The 24,496-nt window shown below is 38.3% G+C and overlaps 1 protein-coding gene across 4 annotated transcripts in view; it reads left to right on the top strand.

The window, feature by feature from the left end:
• The window catches only part of DYNC2H1 (dynein cytoplasmic 2 heavy chain 1), a 297,101-nt gene that overhangs the window by 80,744 nt on the left and 191,861 nt on the right, over nt 1-24,496 (top strand). For 3 of the 4 annotated variants that reach the window (XM_070426020.1, XM_070426023.1, XM_070426019.1), the window contains exons 43-52: nt 409-655; nt 2,291-2,442; nt 6,071-6,215; nt 7,615-7,717; nt 8,277-8,444; nt 13,977-14,107; nt 15,203-15,451; nt 17,975-18,083; nt 20,550-20,663; nt 21,733-21,875. In XM_070426020.1, the coding sequence (XP_070282121.1) occupies nt 409-655; nt 2,291-2,442; nt 6,071-6,215; nt 7,615-7,717; nt 8,277-8,444; nt 13,977-14,107; nt 15,203-15,451; nt 17,975-18,083; nt 20,550-20,663; nt 21,733-21,875 (1,561 nt within the window). The remainder of the gene's footprint in view (nt 1-408; nt 656-2,290; nt 2,443-6,070; nt 6,216-7,614; nt 7,718-8,276; nt 8,445-13,976; nt 14,108-15,202; nt 15,452-17,974; nt 18,084-20,549; nt 20,664-21,732; nt 21,876-24,496) is intronic. The other variant, XM_070426022.1, reaches the window with a different exon arrangement.

Below are 24,496 nucleotides of genomic sequence, written 5' to 3'. Positions count from 1 at the left end.
GGAGATAAATGAGACAAGGATTATTAGTTTCACATTTCTAGTAGTAATTAAAAAATTCTATCAACTCATAGTAATTTTTTCTAACTTGGAGATCTTAGTATCTTAAAATATTCTCTTCAACTATGGAGAAACATTTGGTATCTTTAATATATACTTTATGAAATGAAGTTATTTCTGAAAACTTTGTTTGTTGTTGTTGAAAGAGTCCCAGGATTGCCTTAAAACATGAATATATTTTTTCCAGTCTAAAAATTAGAAAGTTATCATATCCATTTTACCATTTCTCCTTAAACATCATCATACATATTTTAGAAAATGAAATACTTATAAAAGAGAACTTTTATATTGAATATAAAAAGTATCTTATTGGTTGTATTTTTAAAGTCAAATGTCATACATCTTCCATAGGATGCTGCTGAGGTATGCCTTTTCCCAACTCCGGTCCACTCAAATTGCTACGGTTCACTGTAGTGCACAAACTACATCTCGACATCTCCTGCAGAAACTGAGCCAGACCTGCATGGTAATCAGTACTAATACTGGTCGAGTATACAGACCCAAAGACTGTGAAAGACTTGTTTTGTACTTAAAAGATATCAACCTACCCAAACTTGACAAATGGGGCACCAGTACTTTGGTAGCTTTTCTACAACAGGTGAGCCTTATCACTTGAAGTGTTTTAATATAATTGTAAACCAGCTTAGTTTCTTTTTTTTTTTTTTTTAATATATTTTATTGATTTTTTACAGAGAGGAAGGGAGAGAGATAGAGAGTAACTTTATTTTTATTGTTGACACTATTACAGATATCCCCATTTCCCCACCTTTGCCCACGTCCATCCAGCCTCTGCCCTTCCTTCACTCTAGAAAAATTTCTGCTTTCTTCCTTAGAGTCAGTTTTTTCTAGCATGTGTCATGGGAAATTGAACTCTTGAGGCATCTCAGTTTTGTTCCAGGTCTACTTTCTTTGATCTTCCTCCATGTAGAAGTTAGTATTACATCGAGTTGATATATGACAAAAAGAGTAAAAGCAGCCTTTACTCTATACCAGCGGTTCTCAACCTGTGGGTCACGATCCCTTTGGGGGTCGAACAACCCTTTCACAGGGGTCGCCTAAGACCATCAGAAAACACATATATATAATTACATATTGTTTTTGTGATTAATCACTATGCTTTAATTATGTTCAATTTGTAACAATGAAAACACATCCTTCATATCAGATATTTACATTATGATTCATAACAGTAGCAAAATTACAGTTATGAAGTAGCAACGAAAATAATTTTATGGTTGGGAGTCACCACAACATGAGGAACTGTATTAAAGGGTCGCGGCATTAGGAAGGTTGAGAACCACTGCTCTATACCTATTGCATATCCTTCATTCCTAAAAGGAGGAAAGCAGAAGCTGAGGATGGTGCTGGAGTTGGGGAAGTTTTCAGTTTTTTAGGTTTGCATTCTGAGAGCAGTTAGACTTCCTCAGGCATGCCCCTTCTGGCTGCTTTAGTTCATTAGTCTCCCTCTCTCCCTGTGTAGGTATTGGAGACCATACATTCTCAGTCAGTGTGGAAGATTTTATTTCTTTATCTGATCTACATCACATTAGAAATGCTAAATTCTAAATTAGAACTTAAATGCTTATATATCTGCAAGTCTACGTTTACTACATTACTGCAAAAAGAATAAAATACTTATAGAACAAACCAAAATTTTTTTCCTTATACTTTTTTTCTGATTTCTTTCACTTTTTAAAAAATAATTGCTGGTGGATTTATACTGTCATCTGGATTTTACTGTTTATTAGAAACCATTTGAAAAGAGTAATTCAGCTAACATTCATTGAACACAGTCTTTTTTTTTAAGTTTTATTTTATTGTTTAAAGTATTACATATAGTATTACATATGTCTCTTTTTCCTCCCATTGACCTCCCCCGACCAACCCTCTTCTACCTCCCTGCCCCCCTGGCACATGCCCTCACCCCCCTAGTGTCTGTGTCCATTGGTTATGCTTATATGCATACATAAAGTCCATTGGTTTAGCTCTCTCCCCTCACCCTCCACCCCTCCCCTGCCTTGCCTTCCCACTGAGGTTTGACAGTCTGAACACAGTCTTGAACAGTGTTATCTTTCAATGATATAAGAATTTAAAGTATATTTCAATTTTCAATTTTTGAGATAGGTAGAGGATGATGATTACATTTGGAAATAATTGAATTTTATGCAAAAATATATCATGATTAGAAAATCTTAAGCATTAAACTTTTATTTTTAAATTTGCTTTCAAATAGGTATTGACATATCAAGGATTTTATGATGAAAATTTGGAATGGGTTGGTTTAGAAAATATTCAAATTGTGGCATCTATGTCAGCTGGAGGAAGACTGGGAAGACATAAGCTTACTACCAGATTTACTTCTATTGTTCGTCTTTGTGCTATAGAGTATGTATCTTAGTGTTTTAAATTTATTTTTTAACTTGGGGAGACATATTTGCATTTTATTAAGGTATCATTAGTGATATTTCTTCAAAATGCAGCATATACAAATAGTCTAAACTTAAGCTCCTGCCCTTCTCAAACTATAGGCAATAATTTAGGATAAAGCCTTTTTTAATCAACACTTCTTATATATTAGAAATAAACTAGAACTGTTTTGTATTTTCTTTGTTCTAAAATAGCAATATCAGGAATCAAAATGGTACATTTTAGATTTAAATGTTTTATGATTTTATAAAACAAAAACCTTATTAAATTGTATAAAGATAACTAAATAGATTATTTATTTATTTAAAATACTAGAGGCCCGGTGCACACATTCGTACACAGGTGGGGTCCCTTGGCCTGGCTGGTGATTGGGGCTGATCGGGGCCATCTTGCCAGGGGGAGGGACCATGGGAGGTTGGCTGTGGGAGCACACTGATCACCAGGGGGCAGCTCCTGCGTTGAGTATCTGCTCCCTGGTGGTAAGTGCGTGTCATAGCGATCTGTTGACTGGTCAGCTGTTGCTTAGGCTTTTATATATATACTAGAGGCCCGGTGCACAAAAATTTGTGCACTCGGGGGGGGAGGGGGGTCCCCCAGCCCGGCCTGTGCCCTCTCGCAGTCTGGGACCCCTCGGGAGATAACAACCTGCTGGCTTAGGCCTGCTCCCGGGTGGCAGAGGGCATGTCCAATCCCTAGGTGCAGCCCCTGGCCAGGCTCAGAGCAGGGCCGATTGGGGAGTTGGGGCACTGCCCCCTGTCACACTCAAGGCAGGGTCGATGGGGAGGTTGCGGTGCCACCCCGTCACGCACAGAGGAGGGCCGATCAGGGGGTTGGGGCGCTGCCCTCTGTCACTCACAGAGCAGGGACCATCAGAGGGGTTGGGGCTTCGTACCCTGTCTCACACAGAGCAGGGTCGATCAGGGGGTTGGGGAGCTCCCCCCTGTCACACACAGAGCAGGGCCGATCTGGGGGTTGAGGAGCTCCCCCCTGTCACTCACAGAGTAGGGCCGATAGGGGAGTTGGGGCACCGCCCCCTGTCACACACAGAGCAGGGCGGATCAGGGGGTTGGGGCGCTGCACCCTGTCACACTCAGGGCAGGGCCAATGGGGAGGTTATGGCTCTACCCTGTCACACACAGAGCAGGGCCCGTGGAGGGGGGGGGGGTTGTGGCCCTGCCCCCTGTCACACACAGAGCCGCAGGGCGATCAGGGGGTTTGGGCGCTGCCCCCTGTCACGCTGATCCCGGTGCAGGGAGGCCTCGCGGCTCCGCTGATCCCGGTGCCGGGAGGCATATTACCCTTTTACTATATAGGATAGAGGCCTGGTGCATGGGTGGGGGCCAGCTGGTTTGCCCTGAAGGGTGTCCTGGATCAGGGTGGGGGTCCCCACTGGGGTGCCTGGCCAGTCTGGGTGAGGGGCTGAGGGCCGTTTTCAGGCTGGCGGGTGACTGAAGCTCCCAACTGCTCCTTCTTTTCTTTTCTTTTTTTCTATTCTGGGCCAGCTTTAGCTCTGAGGCCTCGCTGCTGAAAGCAGGTTTCTGGCCTTTACCTTCTGTATTTGATACAATGTTGCGGTCCGGCTGGCTGAAGCCCGGCTGACTGAAAGCCGGTTTCTAGGGTTTTCTTTAGCTTCTATATTTGCAACATAGTTGCTTAGAGTTGCAGCTGAGAGGCCGGCAAGTCAGGCGGGGAACGTTGGAGTCCGCAGTCACTGGAGCAAGCAAGCCTCCCTGCTCACTTCAGTGCATGGCTGCCGGCTGCCATCTTGGCTTACAGTTAATTTGCATAAGGATATGCTGATTAGCCAATGGGAAGGGTAGCGGTTGTACTCTAATTACCATGTTTCTCTTTTATTAGTGTAGACTAGAGGCCAGGTGCATGAAATTGTGCACCCCCTCAGCCCAGCCTGCATCCTCTCCATTCCAGGATCCCTCTCGCAATCCGGAACCTCTGGCTCCTAACTGCTCACCTGCCTGCCTGATTGCCCCTACCCATCTCTGCCTGCTGACCTGAGGTCCCTAACTGCTCCCCTGCCAGCCTGATTGCTCCCTAACTGCTCCCTCCGGTTGGCCTGATCGCCCCTAACCGCCTCTGCCTCAGCCCCTGCCACTGTGGCTTTGTCCGGAAGGACATCTGGAGGATGTCTGGTCTAATTAGCATATTACCCTTTTATTAATATAGAAGATAGACTAGAGGCCCAATGGTAGGTTCCCTAGTGGCTACCGACTGCCAGCTGGATACTTCCTCTCTTCCCCTGGCCCCCTGCTGCCACTACCACCGCCACTGGCTGGGGCCTCCCTCCCCCCCTGGCCACCCGCCGCTGCTGACGCCAGCTGGGGCCTCCTGCTGCCACTAGCTGGGGCCTCCCTCCCTTCCCCCTGCTGGCCCAGCCCCCTGGTCAAACTCCTGTACAAACTCCTGGTCAAGGGGACAATTTGCATACTACACTTTTATTATATAGGATATTTTTATTCATTTCAGAGAGGAAGAGGCAGGGAGAGAGAGATAGAAACATCAATGATGAGAGAAAATTCATTGATTGGCTGTCTCCTGCACACTCCCTACTGGGAATTGAGCCTGCAACCTGGGTATGTGCCCTTGATCAGAATCGAGCCCAAGGACCCTTCATTCAGCAGGCTTATGCTCTCTCTACTGAGCCAAACCAGCTAAGGGCATAAACAGATAATTTAAATCTGAAGAAAGTAAAGTTAGGTTATGTTTGTGACTGATGGCCTTACTCTAATAATACATCCACCCGTCTCCATGGTCCATAACTGTTACAGGAATTTTCAATTTTATGCTTATGGTACTACAGTCTCTGATATATTTTGCCTTATAAAATCTAGGTTTTATGTTTTCATGCTAATTGTAACCATATATTAACATTCTTCTTTCAAAAACGTTACAGCCACCAATTTAGCTGTATTGAGATAGATTTTAGCCCTCGCTGGCTTGGCTCGGTGGATAGAGCATCAGCCTGTGGACTGAAGGGTACCAGGTTCGATTCCAGCCAAGGGCACATGCCTGGGTTGTGGGCTTAATCCCCAGTAGGGGGCGTGCAGGAGGAAGCTGATCAATGATTCTCTCTCATCATTGATGTTTCTAGCTCTGTCTCCTTCTCCCTTCCTCTCTGAAATCAATAAAGAAATATATTTTAAAAAATGAGATTTTAGTTTGGGGGAGTTTGGTTTTATTTGTTGTATTAGTTCTACTTTTAGTTCTGAGGTGGATTACCGCTCTATGTACAGGCTCTACATAACTCAAAGTGCCTTATCTTAGGGAAAATTTTCCTTTTACCCTTTTTAAAGATCAGTGATTTTTCAATCAATTATATTTGTTAAGTAATTTTGTTGGAATCCTCTTTTAGGACCCTCAGTATTTTACAACAGATAATTAGGGATCTAATTTGGTTGATGCGAGAATAGGGACTTTGAGCTTGGCCCCTGAGTAAATTTTGGAGGCAACTAGGTCTCAAAGCAGCACAGTTTGAAAACCACTGCTATAACCTAACATTAAAATAATAATTTAGATTAATGATTTATTTCAGCTTCTTTTAAAAAATATTTATTTTAACTTTCTTTTTCAGTTACCCAGAAAGAGAGCAATTACAGACAATTTATGGGGCATATTTGGAACCAGTTTTACATAAAAATTTGAAGAATCATTCTATTTGGGGTTCTTCATCAAAAATTTCTCTCTTAGCAGGATCTATGGTACAAGTGTATGAACAGGTATGTGTTTATAGTACATCGTGTTTTTCATGTCTGTTTGAATCACTTCAAAGGACGATCTTTAATCTTGCCCTCTGTTGATGTTCAGACTTTCTCTTCCTGTTGTTAGTTAGACCTTTTAACTAGAGGGTCAGCTCTGTGAGGACAGATGCTCTTTGTGCTTTATTCATTATTGTATTCCCTGGCAGTTTCAAGTAGACACCCAGTAAATATTGACTGAATGAATTAGTGGATGGATTGTTATTCTTCTATCAGCTCAAATTGAGAATATTTAGAATGGAGTTCACCTTTTTTCCAAAACTAAATCTTTCTCTTGAGTTCTGTTAGTTGCTATCTCCCAGCTTCAAACCCAAGAGCAGTGTTTGATGTTTTTTTGTTTTGTTTGTTTTTTGTTTTCCTTGTTACCTGTGAGGAAATGTCTACAGTATCCTTCTTTGATGGAGTGGGATGATGCTTGAAAACTGGCATTAAGAATGGCAGAGGACATTTACTGAGTAGTCTCTTACCGCACTGATCGTAGGGATGCAAAGATGACTGAGTCTGTTCTTTTGAGGCTCACAGTCTAATGAGGGACCTAGTCATATAAATGCACTATTAATACAGTGTTACAAGTATGACAACAGTATGCACAAGGTACAGAGAAAGTGTAGAGAAGGAATAAATGACTTTGTTGTATGTGGTAGTAAGGGGAGGTGAAATGTGATTTGAATTTTGAAAAATGAATAGAAATTTGCAAAGTGGCTGGAGATGAAGGGTCTTCCTGGATAAAGCGAATAGTATGTGAAAGTTATGAAAGTGTTTGTGGAAGTTGCTTTTTATAGTATTGAAGTAGAAGTAGGGAAAGATAAGTTAGAAAGCAATAAATTCCTTCTGTTTTAAAAATTTAATTCAAATGTTCAATGATCAAGGCCAGAATAAGAGCAGTGGCTCTGTCCATATGGAGGAAGGGACAGGCTTTTTACTGGTGATCTATTAGAGAGTGACACTTTGATGTGTTAAAAGTTCAGTGGCTTCTTGAACATAAGTTAACTAGCTCTGTGGTTCCCGCCATTAGAAAATGGGTCTTACCTGGATCTGTGAGTGCCTTGGAAGTACAACCACTATTTCATAAAGCTTAGGTTTGAATTTCTTTCTTTAGAAGCACTTTTTAGCATTTTATTTTATTATTATTTTATTTTATTTTTATTATTTTTATTTTATTATTATTTTATTTATTTGTCGAAGCCTATGAACAACACTTCTCATGTAATGTTTTTAACTTCATAAAATATAATATACAAGATAACTAAGGAAGTCAATTACATTGAAATACAGTCCCATCCACTGGTAGAAACTGGCATTCTTGTGAGTCTACATAACTGAAAAGTAGTCAGATGATTTACTGTATTTTCTTTTACAGGTGCGGGCCAAATTTACAGTTGACGATTATAGTCACTATATTTTTACTCCTTGCATTCTTACCCAGTGGGTTCTTGGCTTATTCAGATATGACTTAGAAGGAGGTAAGTTTTGCTTTCATGATTTCAAATCTCTTATCTTTCTTAGAATGCCATAGTGTGTGTTTGTGTGTTTGTGTGTCTGTGTGTATCTTTACGCTATCTATTGTTTGTGATAGCTATGTTAAATGAATATTGTAACTATTTATAGTATTTAAAAAAACTGTAAGTGAAATAATATTAACGTAATTTAAATGAACATTAAAAATAAAATAATATTTTATTATGTTTTCTCATATAAACTATTTATGTTTACCATGATTAAAACATGGTTTTGGGAAAAATGAAATTATAATTCTTTGTAACCAAATTATGTTTAATATGCTTTTTGGGATTGATATTCTTATTGAACTACTAGAGATAATAGTGCCTAACTTTAAATAATAGAAAAATTTACCAACTCGTTAACCCAATGAATTTAAACTTCTTTTTCTCTTTTTTTCTATTTGTCTGATGCCAAAATTATGGTATGTAGATTTTCACTATTTCTAATAATATGCTGAAACTGACCACTTTCAAGACATTTTAATTTTATTACAATTAAAGAAAATTTTGCCTTTTTTAGGATCGTCAAACCATCCACTAGATTATGTATTAGAAATTGTAGCATATGAAGCACGGCGCTTATTTCGTGACAAAATTGTTGGTGCAAAGGAGCTTCATTTATTTGACAACATTTTAACATCAGTGTTTCAAGGAGATTGGGGGTCAGATGTATTAGACAATATGGCAGGTAATATAGATACTGAGTTTATGTAAATATATAAATGTTATGAGAACTTCAGTTTACTAGTAGCATGATTGTGTATGTCTAAACAAATAAAAATTTCAGATAATTTTAATCATAAGGGGTTGCTCTGTCTTCTTTTGCTAGGTGTCAATAATTATATTCCACACAAACTATGATGACAATAATTGTTTTTCTGGGGGAAGAAAGGGTTCTGGCCAAAGCATTTTACATTTGCAATTCAAAATTGTATTTCTTGAAGGAGTTTTACTAATGAAGTTTTTAATAGTTTGTATGAAATTTAAAAATTATTGTGAAAATCCATATTTGATTACAGTGAACTTTAGCTTGAAAGTAATGGCCATTCTCATTCCTGTCACTGTTCATAATGTCAGCACAGAACTACTTATTTTTGTTACTAGCTTCACTCATTGTTATGGTAAACAAAGCATAACATCATGTAGTCAAAGCAGCTATGCTGCATTTGCAATTATTACTGCTTAATAACAAATTTGCATTTTGAAAATTGCTGTAGGAATAATGCATGTGATGAAAGTCATCATGGTGAAAAGACTTTTGATAAAAAAAGAACCGTATTATGAAAATATTTCTTAATATTACTACTTTTAAGCTACAAAATGAGTTTCTGTTCTATTAAATTGTAAACTGAGGTTTCAAAACTATTTCATATAATACAGGGCCTGGGGCAAAGGTAAGGCTTATAGTTTGTATGGAAAATAATACAATAATTAATAAATAATAATGCAAGAATAAACTATTTTGTGTATTCACAACTGTAAACCTACTTTTGCCTCACCTTGTACATTTCTGGATTCAATATTGGTCCCAGGGTCATGTTACATAAGCCGAAATTATGAAGATGAGAAGGATGTTGAGATGATAGGAGTAATTTTCTAGGTGCTTCTTGAGTTTTAGAATCAGAAAACAAGTTCAAGAGAACCTAAGGTAGGTTGAAATGCTGAGAGAAGCCTGGTAATAGTGCAGAGTTGGCTTGATTTTTAGTGAGGGTTTATGCCCTTGTGGCATGTAGTGTCATGGCTTAGTGTAGAAAGGCTTTGGTTCTTAAATGGTGCATTCTTTCTTAGTCTGAAAATTCCTTTTTATAAAGAAACTAGCATATCTTTCGGGAATTAGATGATACCAGTGTCTTATTAGGTATCTGAATTCTCTAGAATTTGGTATATTTCAGAGTCTCCTATGTAGGACTCAAATATTGTATGGGTTTTTTTTCTCTGTATTTTACTTTTCTTTTATTAAAAAAATATTTTTATTGATTTAAGAGAGGAAGGGAGAGGGATAGAGAGATAGAAACATCAATGATGAGAGAGAATCATTGATCAGCTGCCTCCTGCAAGCCCCCTACTGGGGATCGAGCCTGCAACCCGGGCATGTGCCCTTGACTGGAATCGAACCCAGGACCCTTCAGTCCGCAGGCCAACGCTCTACCCACTGAGCCAAACCAGCTGGTCCTCAATAGTTTACTTTTCAATGAAGGGTTGATATATGTTAGATCTAGGAAAATAAGATTTTCATATAGAGAAATATTAATTTACTAATAAAACTTAAAATTGGGACTTAAAAAAGTAAACCAGACATATTCTTGTGCCCAAAAAAACTTGTAATCTGATTGCAGATACAGATATGAAAGTCGTTGCTTGCAATTATAACTATTGCTAATGTGTTCAGATGCCACAAAGATTTGTGCAAGTAGATTGTTAAACTGATAATTACAATAAAGCATGCATTGTTTTACAATCAGTACAACTTTTCTGAATAATTTGGGATAAATGCTTGATAAGAGGTATATAATAATAACTTTTTTGAGGAAGCTACCTTGAAACTTTTAAAACTAATTTTTAATTTGAAATAATTATTGATTCACATACAGTTGTGAGAATTAATACTGAGAGAGCACATGTGTCTTTTACTTGGGCCTCCCCAGTGGTAACATCTGACAAACTTACAGTACAACATCACAGCCAGGATATTGATATTGATGCACTTAAGATACAGAACATCACCATAAGGATCTGTCATGTTACCCTTTTGTAGTTCACCCCATGGAAACTACCAGTTTGTTCTGTCTTTAATATTGCCATTTCAACAATCTTATTTGCACTCAGGATAATTCTCTGGAGATATACATATGCAGGTTGTTGCATATTTCACTAGTTTGTTCCTTTTTATTGCCGAGTAGGTATTCAGGTGAACTAGCAGTTCTTTAATCATTTTGTTGAAGGACATTGGTTGTTTTAAGTCTTTTGCTATTAGGAAGAAAGCTGTGATAACACATGTACAGGTTTTTGTGTAAACATACAGTTTTGTTTCTCTGGGATAAATGCTAACGAGCACAGTTGTAGGGTTGTATGGTACTTGTATGCTTATGTTCTTTAAACCGCCATGTTGTTTTGTAGTGGCTGTATTATTTTACATTCCCATCAGTGATATATCAGTGATAGAATTGCTTTACATCCTTGCCAGCATTTGGTATTGTCACTTTTTAATTTTAACCATTCTGATAAGTGTGTATTTATGTCCTTGTGGTTTTAATAGGCATTTTGCTGACAGCTAATTTAGTTGAACATCTTTTCATGGGCTCATTTGCCATCTGTATAACCTCTTCAGTGAAATGTCTCTTCATGCCTTTTGCCCATTTTCTAATTAGAGTGTTTATTTTTTTTTTTTTACTGTTGAGTTTGAGAGTTATAATTATTCTAAATACCAGTCCTTTGTCAAATTGTGGTTTGCAGATATTTTCTCTCACTCTATAGCTTGTCTTTTCATCCTCTTAACAGGTTCCTTCACAGGTAAAAAGGTTTTCATTTTGTGAACCCCAATGAATTAAATTTTTTTAAAGGATCTTTTGGTGTCTGGTAATAACTCTGTCTAGTTCTAGTTTCTAAAGATTTCCCCCTGTAGTTTTGTGTTTTAAGTCAATGGTCTACTTTGAGTTAATTTTTGTATAAAGAATGAGATTTAGCCCTAGCCAGTTTGGCTCAGTGGATAGAGCGATAGCCTGCGGACCAAAGGGTCCCAGGTTTGATTCTGGTCAAGGACACAAGGGCACATACCTCAGTTGCAGGCTCCTCCCCAGTCCGGGCCCTGGTCGGGGCTCATGCAGGAGGCAACCAATTGATGTGTTTTGTTCACATTGATATTTCTCTCTGTCTTTCCCTCTCTGTTCCACTCTTTCTAAAAATCAATGGGAAAATATCCTTGGGTGAGGATTAAAAAAAAAAAGAATGAGATTTAGGTCAAGGTTTACTTCTTTGCTTATGGATGTCCACTTGTTCCAGCTCCATTTGTTGAAAAGGCTACCTTTCTGCCTTGAATTCCTTTTATACCTTTGTAAAAAATTAGTTGTGTTGGTCTATTTCTGGGTTTTCTATTCTGTTCCATTGATGTGTATGTGTGTCCTTTTGCCAATACCACACTGTATTGATTGCTGTAGTAACATAAGTCTTAAATTGGTTAGACCGACTTCTCCTGCTTTATTCTTTTTCAAAATTGCTGTAGCTAGCCGTGGCTAGTTTGGCTCAGTGGATAGAGCATCAGTTGGGATGATGCTCCACCCAACTGAGCCATCTGGCCAGGGCAAAAGTTGACTGTATTAAGTGAAGGAGAGGAGAAGGGCATCCCAGACAGGAAACAGAATATGTAAAGAACCCAAGGCTTGAGAAAGCTGGAGTATATAATGGGGCGGAGAGGGAGACAGAAGGTTCAAGCAGTCAGTGCAACCAGATTGCAGCAGGCCGTGATTAGCAGAATCGTGTTTGTTTTGGCAGTGGGAATCTGTGATATTGGAGTGTTATGGACCAATCAGATTTTGTTTTGTGTGTGTTATTTTAGTAGCAGTGAGGATATAGTTGAGGGGGCAGAGACCTATGGCAGGGATACAAGGTAAGGATTCTACTACCAGAGTCTAGGGGAGAAATGAGGAGGAGTAAAAATAAGGAGTTTAATTTTAGATGTGTGTTTGAATGTTTGCAACCTTTTTGAGTGTCTTTTGGGAATTTACATAAATTTTATAGTTCTATAAAGGTAGGGATCATGTTTGTCTTACTACTTATCTCTAACAAAACACAGTATTTATATACAGGTGTGTGGTGAGTGTTTATTAATGAATGCATGAATTATATGTCTGTTAAACAATTAGAAATATGGGACTAAACTAAAGTTGGGGAGAGTTGCCTAGAGATAGTGGATGGGTTTTGGGTATGTAAATAATTGATAATTTAAGCAACAGAATAGGCTTAAATTATTCAAGAGGAATGTTTAGAATTAAAGAATAACAGTCTGAATTAGATCTGAGGGAAAATAAACATATAAGGGATAAACAGAAAACGGAAAAGAAGTTATGATTTTGGCCCTCCCTGGTTTGCTCAGTGGTTAGAGAGTTGGCTGGCAGACTGGAGGGTCGAGGGTTCGATTCTGTCAAGGACACGTACCTTGGTTGCGGGTTCGCTTCCCCCCCCCCCCACCCCTCAGACAGGGTACATGTGGGGGGCAGCCAGTGGATGTGTCTCTTTCACATGGATCTCTCTCTGTTTCTCCCCTTCCTCACCCTCCCTTTCAGTCTCTCTAAAAATAGAAAAAATATCCTTGGCTGAGGATTAAAAAAAAAAAGTAGTGATTTTGGCTTGATAAGTACATTCAATAAGAATGGCTCCATAAGAAGCTGCACAAAAAAATGACCGCAAAAAAAGATTTGGACTTGGCGATTAGGATGGTATTATTGTTCCCAGATAAGAGTTTTAGTTTAGTGGTTTCTGAAGGTAGAAGATAATGTAAGAAAAATAATATGATAATGTAAGAAATGTGATTGTGAAGGAGAGGAACATGAAGTACCTTGGGTCTAGGAAAGATTAAGCTGTGGTTGAGTTGGGCATATGTCAAGGAGGATTCTTGATGAACAGTTCCCAGAGGAATTGGGAGGGGAAGTGTTCGATAGAATGGTGAACAGATTTTTCTTGAATGGTAACAGGGACAGTGCTATAGATAAATTTCCAGGAAGTCTGTGGGATTTTTGTTTTCTAATTAAAATTCGCTTAATTTTAAAAATTCATTTTAGAAGTTAGAGCTATTAGCAGTATTGATCTATGTTCTTTTTCAAGGAGAGTTTTGAGATTATTTTAGTTATTGTGAATTTTATGTTATTTTTATTTTATAAATTTCACATGGAGATTCTGGAGAAAGAGAAGGAAAATGGGGCAGAGTAGAGGGGGAATAATAGGGAAAGTTGGGAGGAAGTCATTTTGGGGTAAGAGAAGAGGGATGCAAAGATAAAATAGGGATCCCATCAGTTAGTTTTCAGGTAAAATGATCTAGCAGTTTAAGTCTTTCTATCTTACTATCTTATTGGTCTTCCAAGGCACACTTTAAAATAATGTATCTTTGCCTTTTTGCATATGATCTTATTTGAACTAATTAACTTAAAAATAATTTAATGAGCAATGTACTTTACTGATGCTTCCATTACAAATAACAAGCCTAAAACCATATATTTTATTTCTACAGATAGTTTCTATGTTACATGGGGAGCCCGACATGATTCAGTAACAAGGGCACCGCCAGGACAACCATTGCCTCCACATGGAAAACCTCTTGGAATACTAAATTCTACAGAACTCAAGGATGTTATTAAAAAGGTATAATATCAGTTATGAATTTAAAAAATATTTATTGAAAGATTTTGGAGTACAAGATTATAAAATATACAAAGCTGGTTATTTTGGAAAATGGTTCATTGTGGCAGATCTAACTACATGTGCATGTGCTTACACAGATAACATATAAAATTGCTAAGACACATGATATTGGAAATATGAATAAGGACTTATATTAATTGGTATATCATCCTAGAGCAGTGGTGTCAGACTTTAGTGAGCATAAGAACTAGAAAATATGCTGACTCCCGGGCCCCATCTCAAGGAAGTCTGATTCAGTAGGAGGGGCCCAAAGAATCTGAATTTCTAACAGGCTCACAGATGATGTTGATGCTGCTGGTTCACGGAACCTTTGAATGGCACTGTCCTAGGCAGTTTTGTTTTAAGTTTAATTACAATAAAGAAGAAGAAACAGTACTACATATGATAGCTTTAAAAATTAATATTTATATTGGAAATTAGCCCGGATTGTATATCAAGAAAAGTTTTCAATGGTCTGGTGAATTGATTGCTTTGCCTGGAAAGGATGTTGCAAAGTTGAAAATGTTTATAGTTAAGTATGTGAGGTCTAGTTGTCCTCTCTCTGTATTCACTGTGTCACATAGCTCCTGGCGGTGCATCCTTCCTGTGTGTGGGATTTTGACTCATCTTGAAGAACAAGAGTTCACATAATATTTTTTAGGCACTTAGTTTCTGGAGTTTTAGGATTATTATATCTGGTCTTGCAACACTGATTTGATTTGATTTGTAACAACTGGTAAATTTTAGGTCTTTTGAAGTTTTTATAATTAACCTGACAGCTCACACTGCTTTTTACTAATTATAGCAATTGTGTCCAAGAGGAGGTGGTTACTCTGGACCCTTGAACTTGTGTGACATATAAGTTTTTCCTTAGAAAGTGCCATAAAGCTGGATTATTGCATAAATAAAATGTAGAGTGTGAGAATACATGTAGTCACTTAACTCCTTTTCTGGAGTGCCTTAAAAGTTAATATCTTAAGCTAGATATTAATATTTTTATTATGCAATTGCGACTTATAGTAATTATAAATTTTTCTTTGTGATTTTTTTTAAAAGGGTCTTATTCATTATGGACGCGATAACCAGAATTTAGATATTTTACTTTTTCAAGAAGTCCTGGAGTATATGTCTCGGATAGATAGAGTGCTGAGCTTTCCCGGAGGTTCACTTCTGTTAGCAGGACGCAGTGGTGTAGGCCGTCGGACCATCACATCTTTAGTCAGTCATATGCATGGAGCAGTGCTGTTTTCCCCAAAGATTTCCAGAGGATATGAACTCAAACAGTTCAAAAATGATCTCAAACATGTGAGTTACAATCCTTTGCTTTATTTGATTTTCCCATGTTTATTAGAAAATCATATTATGGACAGACAGGAAAAATATTTCCTATTAGAATTTCAAACCCTCAGGTACCCCAGAATGGAACGTTAGATGGACATAAAAGAAATAAAAGGAGGAATTTATATGGGACATATGTGGGTACATGTAAAAATGACCTTCTATCTTTTGTTTGCTTTCACCACTCTTGTTCAACATAGTACTGGGAGTCCTACCCACAGCAATCAGACAAGAAGAAAAAATTAAAGGCATCCAACTCAGAAAAGAGAAAGTAAAGCTGTCATTATTTGCAGTTCACATGATATTGTACTTAAACCTAAAGCCGCCACCAGGAAACTACTAGTCTTAAGTAATGAACTTGGCAAGTTAGCAGGATATAAAATCAACATCCACAAATTGATGACATTTTAAAAAAATATATTTTATTGATTTTTTACAGAGAGGAAGGGAGGAGAGATAGAGAGTTAGAAACATCGATGAGAGAGAAACATCGATCAGCTGCCTCCTGCACACTCCTTACTGGGGATTTGCCCGCAACCAAGGTACATGCTCTTGACCAGAATCGAACCTGGGACCCTTGAGTCCGCAGGCCGACGCTCTATCCACTGAGCCAAACTGTTTAGGGCTTGATGACATTTTTATACACCAGTAATGAACTCTCTGAAAGGGAAACTAAAAAAAACAACCTCATTTACCATTGCAACAAAAAAATAAGATACCTAGGAATAAACTTAACCAAGGAAGTAAAAGACCTGGACTTGGAGAATATTATACTAAGTGGAATAAGCTAATTTGAGAAAGACAAATATCATATGATCTCACTTATTTGTGGAATAAAATGAACAAAATGAGTTGACTAACAAAATAAGACCCGAAGCCCGGAAGTATGGAACAGACTGACTTTGATGTGGGGTGGGGGAGATGAGAAGAGATAAACCAAAGAACTTATATACTTACTAGAGGCCCGGTGCACAACATTTGTGCACTCGGCGGTGGTGGGGAAATCCCTCAGCCTGGCCTGTGCCCTTTAGCATTCTGGGAGCCCTCGAGGGATATCCGACTGACTAATGTTGCAGTTGGACATCCTTGTCACAGTTGGACATCCTTAGTGCTGCCGCAGAGGCGGGAGAGGCTCCCACCACCACCACTGCGCTTGCCAGCCGTCAGCCCAGCTTGTGATTGAGCGGCACTCCCCCTGTGGGAGCGCACTAACCACTAGGGGGCAGCTCCTGCATTGACCATCTGCCCCCTGGTGGTCAGTGCATATCATAGTGACCAGTTGTTCTGCTGTTTGGTCGATTTGCATATTACCATTTTATTATATAGGATATGCATAGCCCACAGACACAGGCAATAGAGTGGTGAAGACCTGGGGGTGGGTTGCAACTGGGAGGAGGGGGGTAAAAGGGAGGAAAATAGGAGACATCTGTAATACTATAGGCATATAGATATATCTATAGATACAAAAGCCTAAGCAACCGTTATGACCGAACGACCAGAATGACCGGTCGAACAGTCACTATGACATGCATTGACCACCAGGGGGCAGATGCTCAACACAAGAGCTGCCCCTTGGTGGTCAGTGTGCTCCCACAGCCAACCTCCCATGGCCAGCCAACCTCCCCCAGTCCCTCCCCACAGCCTGCAAACGTCCCATGATTCCTCCCCCCCCCCGTCTTTCCCCTCTTTCGGCAGACACTGTCCGGCAGCCAGCAAGCCCTCCGGCCCTGTCCAGCAGTGGGAAGGGCCTTTCCAGCAGCTGGCAGGCCCCGGCTGGCCTGGCCCCAATCAGGACTGGGTGAGATGGCCCCAATAGGCCCTGATCGCTGCCCAGGCCTAGGGCCCCCACCCATGCACTGGCCTCTAATATATATGTAAAAGGCTAAGCAACTGGCTGACTGACTGGTATGTATGATGTGCATTGACCACAAGGGGGCAGACGCTCAACGCAAGAGCTGCCGAAGCAACAGCAACTTTGTAGAGTGTCCTCTCGCACTCTGGGACCCCTTGGAGGATGTTGGCCTGCTGGTTTCGGCCCGATCCCTGCAGGCCAGGCTGAGGGACCCCCACCTGCTGGAGGAACCCCGCTCACTCTGCAGACCACCTTCGAGCTGCAGTGTTGCCCCAGGTGTGGCCAGCTGGGGAGGGACTGTAGGAGGTTGGCTCCAGGGAGTGTCCGGCCCTTCTCACCCAGTTCTGCCCTGCCGGCCACCTTCTAATTAACTTCCTTTCAATGTGCATGAATCTGTGCACTGGGGCACTAGTATTACATAAAAGTAAAAAAAAAAAAAAATTAAAATTTTCCCCAAATAGTATTTGTTCATGCGCTAGATTTACTTTCCTAACTGTATAACTAACATTTGATTTTTAATTTTGATTACAGATATACAAATAAAGAAAGAAATAATGTGACTAAGTTTAAAGACAGAATTAAAGTTTTTAAGTATTCCAAAAATATTTAATTGTCCCAAAACATTTTCTTCTGAGCAGGTGCTGAATCTCGCAGGCGTCGAAGCACAACAGGTGGTTTTACTTCTTGAGGATCACCAATTCGTGCACCCTGCATTTTTGGAGATGATCAATAGCCTTTTGTCTTCAGGTAAGTGGATCGTTTCTATTCATAGAAAATAAAGTTATAATAATGTAAAAAATATGCCAGTAAAATTATCTTGTGCAAAATTATGTTTCAGAGAATTTTTGGCATAGCTTTTATTAAGATGACATGGGGTTAAACATGCTCAAAGCAGGAGAATTGAGAAATTTCTGTAAAACCAAACGATTGAAGAATTATATAAACATGATTCTTAACATTGAATATTGGTGAATATGCTGAAAAATTGGCCCTCTTACTCACTTTTGGTTGGTCTGTGATCTATTATAACCCCTTGAGAAATTTTATCAACCAGTACTGACTTATTTAAAAAATGTACCATACCTTTGATATAGCAATTTTTTTATCTGTAGAAATTTAATCTTCAAAAATAAAATAACTAGTATGTAAGAAATATGTAATATAATTTACAATAAAATATTTGTAGAACCTCACTGTCCATCTTTGGTGGATATGGTATGGCCTTAATGTGGACATGTGAATACAGATAATATGAGATCTAATTTTTCTCAAATCATGGTATACTCCTGTGTTCTCTGGAACCACCTGACCTTTTTGATAGTTTCTTGGGAAGGATACATGCAATTTCTCACATTTTTTATTTTTCAGAACCTTTTTATAATGAATAATTATGTTCACAGCATTGGTATGTGGTAGCTTAGACCAAGAGTTCCAACTGCATAGGTTCTTCCATTATGGGGACCCAAGGACAAAGTTAAATGATGCTCATGTTTCACTCAGTTATTAATATATACTTGTTTTATATCATGCGAGGTAGGCTTTGAATAATGTAGTCTTTTCTTTAGAATTTAACAGATTTGATTGAAAGAAAACACCTTTAATTTATAATATGAAGTATCTGCTAGTATACTTTAGTGTCCAAATGAGAAGGATAGACCAGGAAGCTAGTTAGACAAGTGGTAGTTCAATTTCTGTTAAAAGAATTGAGGGGTAATGGCACAATGGAAGTGGTAGATTTGAATGTTTTTGGTCTTTTTATAGAATAGCCTTTTTATTTTTAAGGTGCATATTTTTATTCTTACATATTGCTTAAGTCGTCACTAGATGGAGACCTTGTTCATTTTGTCTGAGATGAAATAGTAGACCAGCCTTACTTTTTTCTTTTTCTTTGTGAAAGCAAACATCCAGATAAACATTAATTCAGTAATTATTTTGCCAACATTATTGGCAAAAAATGTATTTGAAAACTACTTCCAAAGAAAGTACTCATTAGGCCTTTGTCTCTCTTTTTATTTCAAATTCTTATTCCCCATTGTGTATAATATATAAGCAGAGCCAGCTTTTTTTGCTAAACTTAACGAATCAAAAGTATTTTTGTATGGCTGCAATTTAGAGAAAGACCTGAAATAGGTACATGTATGCATGTGTTCGAATATGTGCAAGCTTGCAGAATGGTGAGTGGTCTGATACCTCTGAATTGAGCCTAAAGAAAAGTAGAAATCAAACCGTGATGGGCCCTACATGAATGCAGTGCTTTGGATGTATAGCAAAAGAATTTTTACTTAATTTTATAGGTTCTTGTGAACTATAAGTATATTAGTTTAACAAATATTTATTAAACACCCATTATGTGCCAGACCCAGTGCTAAATACTGCATTAATAGGAGACATGGTTCAGGCCCTCTATCAAATGCTTGTAGTCTTAATCCACTTTCATTTGCCATTCATCGTTCTTTTGGCTAGTAGCAGTTTGTGGATTAGTTCTTCGGATACTGAGTACAAGTTTATTTATCCATCCATTCACTTATTTATTTATTTACCTAACAAATATTTGTGTTCCTGATACTTTGCTAAGAGTGCCCTACCGTTAATATTGAATGTGATCAAATATTTGTCCTCTGGGAATTCAGGATCTAATTGGCAGGGAAAGGAAGTAATTTGTTTATTATTAAAGGGTGTGATGAATGCTAAACAGTGATATGTTTGGATATTATGTGAAAGAGAAAAGAGTCCTTTACTTAGCATAGGGTTAGTAAGGAAAGGTTCATGGGAATAGCAGTTGACAAAGTAATATCTTGAAAGATAAACACTAATTTTGGAGGAAGATAGGGAGCAGAGGAAAACTGTAGGTTTATATTCCAGAAAGAGGGAGCATTTCATTATATTTATGGGCCACAAAGAAGTTTATTGAGACTAGAACACAAGGTCCGGTGGAGGAGTGTTGAAAAAGAACCTAGAAAGCCAGATACATGGATTGATCATGAAGTGTCTTGAATGGTTTGCTTAGGAATTTGAATTTTATCAAATGAAGGCAGCAGATGTAGATTTGTGAGTAATATTGAAATGATAAGGTTTGTGTATTTTTGGAAACAAAGATTGAATAGGGGCAGATTATTTAATACAAAATTAGAAAAAGCATTGTGTATGGAAAATGTATTCTTGATTTAGTGTAATGCAACTAAAATTCAAAAGAAATGTAATTGTCTGTTGTAGGTGAAGTTCCCGGACTCTATACCCTTGAAGAGTTAGAGCCCTTGCTGTTGCCTCTTAAAGATCAGGCTTCACAGGATGGATTTTTTGGACCAACCTTCAATTACTTCACATATAGTAAGTGACATCTAAATTATTAATCAATTCAAACTCTGGTTCATGTGAAATAAATATTCATTTAATCTACTTTATTTTCTATAGATTACAAAGGTCTCTTACATATTGGGTCCAGTTAGTAATTTATACTTTTTTCTTTTTTTGTGGAGCTTTTAGAAAAAAACAATTAATATAGCTTAAAGGCTAACCTATAATAAAAATATGTTAGCACAATTTTAGCAAAAGGAAAGAATGAAAGTTTGGTAATGTACATTGCTGCTTTTATTTTCATGTGGTAAAATTAGTGCTTGTACTTCCTATCTTAGAGAATTAATGAAGTATTTCATTTGTGCCAGACTCTATAGGTTTTTTAAACTTAATAACCTGCTATTATTACAAGGAATAGTTTTATGTGTACTATATATATCTAAAATTGAATACGTAAAAATAAAGGTAATAATATCACCCAGACATTACTATTATATTTGCCTTCTTTATTTTTCTAAAAGAACCTTTAATATTGATGAAATAGGTAAAGTTGTTCAAGAGCTACCCTTCTTTCCCTCTCCTTCAAGTTTATAAGGCAGTTCTACCACACCTTTAAGAAACAGATCATCCCAATGCTATTTTAAACTGTTTCAGCACATAGAAAATTTAGGAAAGTCTCCAAATTTCTTTTTTGAAAGGAAAATAACATTGATATTGAAACAGGGAAAATATGTATTTTAAAATAAAACCAGATATCAATTTTGCTAGTGAATATTGAAACAAAAATGTTTGAGAGAAAAATTATAAAATAGAATCCAATATCACATTTGATAAATAACATACAAAACAGCAATATAGTATCTTCTTCATGAATATCCTTCTGGATATTTTTTGTTAGTATGCACACACACACACACACACACACACACAAGTATTTCTTAACCAAAATAAAAATCATACTCTAAGCTTGTGCTTTTTAAATAAATAGCTCCTACTATTCCATTTCAGAAATGTTTATTTCATAAAACCAGACCATATGTTGGTTTCCCCAATATTATTGCTGTAATATTCCATAATTATAATTTTCTTATATATTTTTTAGGAATTCAGCAAAACTTGCATATTGTCTTGATAATGGATTCTGCAAATTTAAACTTCACAATAAACTGTGAGAGTAATCCAGCATTGCATAAGAAATGCCAGGTATTGTGGATGGAAGGCTGGTCAGATAGCAGCATGAAGAAAGTAAGTTTAACATTTAAATATGGATATAAAAAATATAAGCCTATTTTTTTTTAAGTTACTGATTTTCACAACTTTCCTTTGGTTTCCTTAATTGTGGCCCTGAACATCTCTTGTATGTCTGAAGATAACACTATTTTCTTCATATGATAGTTCAGTTGAGTCTAAAATTTTGGGTTGAAGATTATATTCTTAAAGACCACACGGATGTCTGTTGTACTTTAAAAAATTTTACTAGCCTGTCATAGACTAGCTTATAAAAACATCATAGTAATGATATTAGCAATCTTTAAATAAAATAATTTTTTGAAAAAAAATCTATCATTGCTATGCTATTTGCGTTTAATATGAAATGTCAAACACCCAAAATGCAAGGTTAATAAGGCTGGATATATGAATCTGGAGTTCAGGGGAAAGGTCAGGCATACAGATAAAAATTGGGGAATTATCAGATATAGGTGTTATCTAAAGCGGTGAGATTGAATGATGTCACCAAAGGACTGAATGTTCACAAAAGAGGAAATAGTCCAAGGACTGAACCCTGGGGTACATCAACATTAAGAAGTTGACATGAAGAGGAGGAACCGGCCAAGGAAACTGAGAAGGAGCTGCTAGAGAATATGAGGAAAACCAGGAGAGTGTGAAGACAATCGAAGCCTGGAAGCCAAGTGAAGATACCATTTTAAAGGAGTAAGAAAGGATTAACTATGACTCATGAAAGTAGATGAGGCCTGAAAATTGGGTTTAACAACATGGAGGTCATTGATGATTTTGATAAAGCAGTTTTAATTAGTAGTAGCAAAGGCCATATTAGAATACATTTCAGAAAGAATAAGAAGAGAGGATTAGAGACACTGAATATGGTTATTTCTTTTAAGCAATTATGTTGTACAAGAGAGAAATGGATCAGTAACTGGAGGAAGTGGTTTTTTTTTTGTTTTGTTTTAAGATGGGACAAATAATATAGCCTGTTTATATGCAAAAATTACGTTACAGGAAAGACAGGAAAAATTTGCTAGAGCAATATCATTGATAGTGGACAGCATGTGAGTCCAGGGCACAGATGAAAAGATTAAGGATTGGTCTTTGCTTGGAGAATGAAAATGTCACCCATAATAACAGGAAAGAAAGCAGAGTACAAGGGCAAAGGTCCAAGGGTAGGTGCAGTTTGGGGAAGTTTTGGACACTCTTCTGATTGTTTTTATTTTCTCAGTGAAATAGGAAGAATGATTATTAGTCGAGAGAAAAGTTGAAGGAACAGATTCTGGAGTCTTGAAGTTATGTTAGAGGATAAGTAAAATAGCAGTTCAGAAGAGTAAAAACGTGAAAGGTTTAGGGTAATATGTCGGTAGCACTGAGGGTTCACTTGAGGTGAGTGATCATGGAGATCAACTGAGGCCAATCAGCATCGTTGTGTGTTTTTCTCCGGTCACATGAGCACTCATGAGTGCAGACCTCCAATAAGGCGTGACTCATTTAACCAGGATCGGGGCTTTGCTGCTTGTGTATGACAAAGCAAGTGAAGGCCAAGGGACTTGAGAGATTATAATGGGAAGATAGTGAATGACAGTATAAAGATGGTCAAATTAATGGATTGGAGGAGTCTGTGGGGCCTAAGGATTATTGACGTTGTGAAGGGAATGAGCTGGGAAGATAAGAGTGTAGTGCAGGAAGAGTGGGACGTTTGAAAGTGAGATTGTGGAATGATTTTGGTTATTTTTAATGACAAGGTCTTGATATGACCATTTGGGATGCAGGTGATGGGCTGAGAACAAGATAGTGGATAAGAAAAGAGAGAGCAGTTCAAGGAATTAAGAGGTGAGGGTGTTAATAGGAGACAGTAGGGTTAATAACCCATTCAATTTTTAGAAAGTGCTATTGTTATCTCCAGGAGGAAAAGTGGAGGCAAAAGGGAATATAGGAGAATCTGGGCAGAAAAACTTCACAAATGTAGGATACTGTTTATGAATAGACCATTTTTTCCCCTTGGCTTTTATTGAGATATAATTCTAATATATTAAAGCCCAGGGTTGTAACGACTGATCACAGGTCTGATCCGCAGCCTCAGTGGCAGCTGTTGATCAGTACTTGCCTCTCTCTTTCTCTCCCTCTTTCTTTCTGGGCTTTGCCAGAGGCCAGACCTTTCTTTCTTTCCCAGCCTCTGTCAGGGGCTGCTGTTCAGTCCCACCTCCCTGATCAAGCCCAGTAAGGCCCGGAGATGCTGACTGGCATAGGAACAGACTAATTAGAACCAAATGTGGGTTCTGTGAAGAACCAATGGCTGTCTACGAGGTGGAGCTTTTGATGCTGACTGGTATAGGACACGACCAATCAGAACCAAATCTGGGTGCTGTGGGGAGCCAATGCCTGCCTAGGAGGCGGAGCTTTTGATGCTGATTGGCATAGAAACTGACCAATCAGAACCAAATAGGCCAGCAGAGGAGGGCAGTTAGGGGCGAGATCAGGACGGCAGGGGAAGGCCATTGGGGGCGAGATCAGGCCAGCAGGGGAGGGCAGTTGGGGGCAACAAGGCCGGCAGGGGAGGGCAGTTAGGGGTGATCAGGCAGGCAGGCAGGCAGGTGAGCAGTTAGGAGCCAGTGGTCCCAGATTGTGAGAGGGATGTC

Source organism: Myotis yumanensis, unplaced genomic scaffold, assembly GCF_028538775.1.
Source record: "Myotis yumanensis isolate MYYU_CA2020_CCGP unplaced genomic scaffold, mMyoYum1.0.hap1 SCAF_10, whole genome shotgun sequence".
NCBI lineage: Eukaryota > Metazoa > Chordata > Mammalia > Chiroptera > Vespertilionidae > Myotis > Myotis yumanensis.
This window is presented reverse-complemented; position numbering and strand designations above follow the sequence as displayed.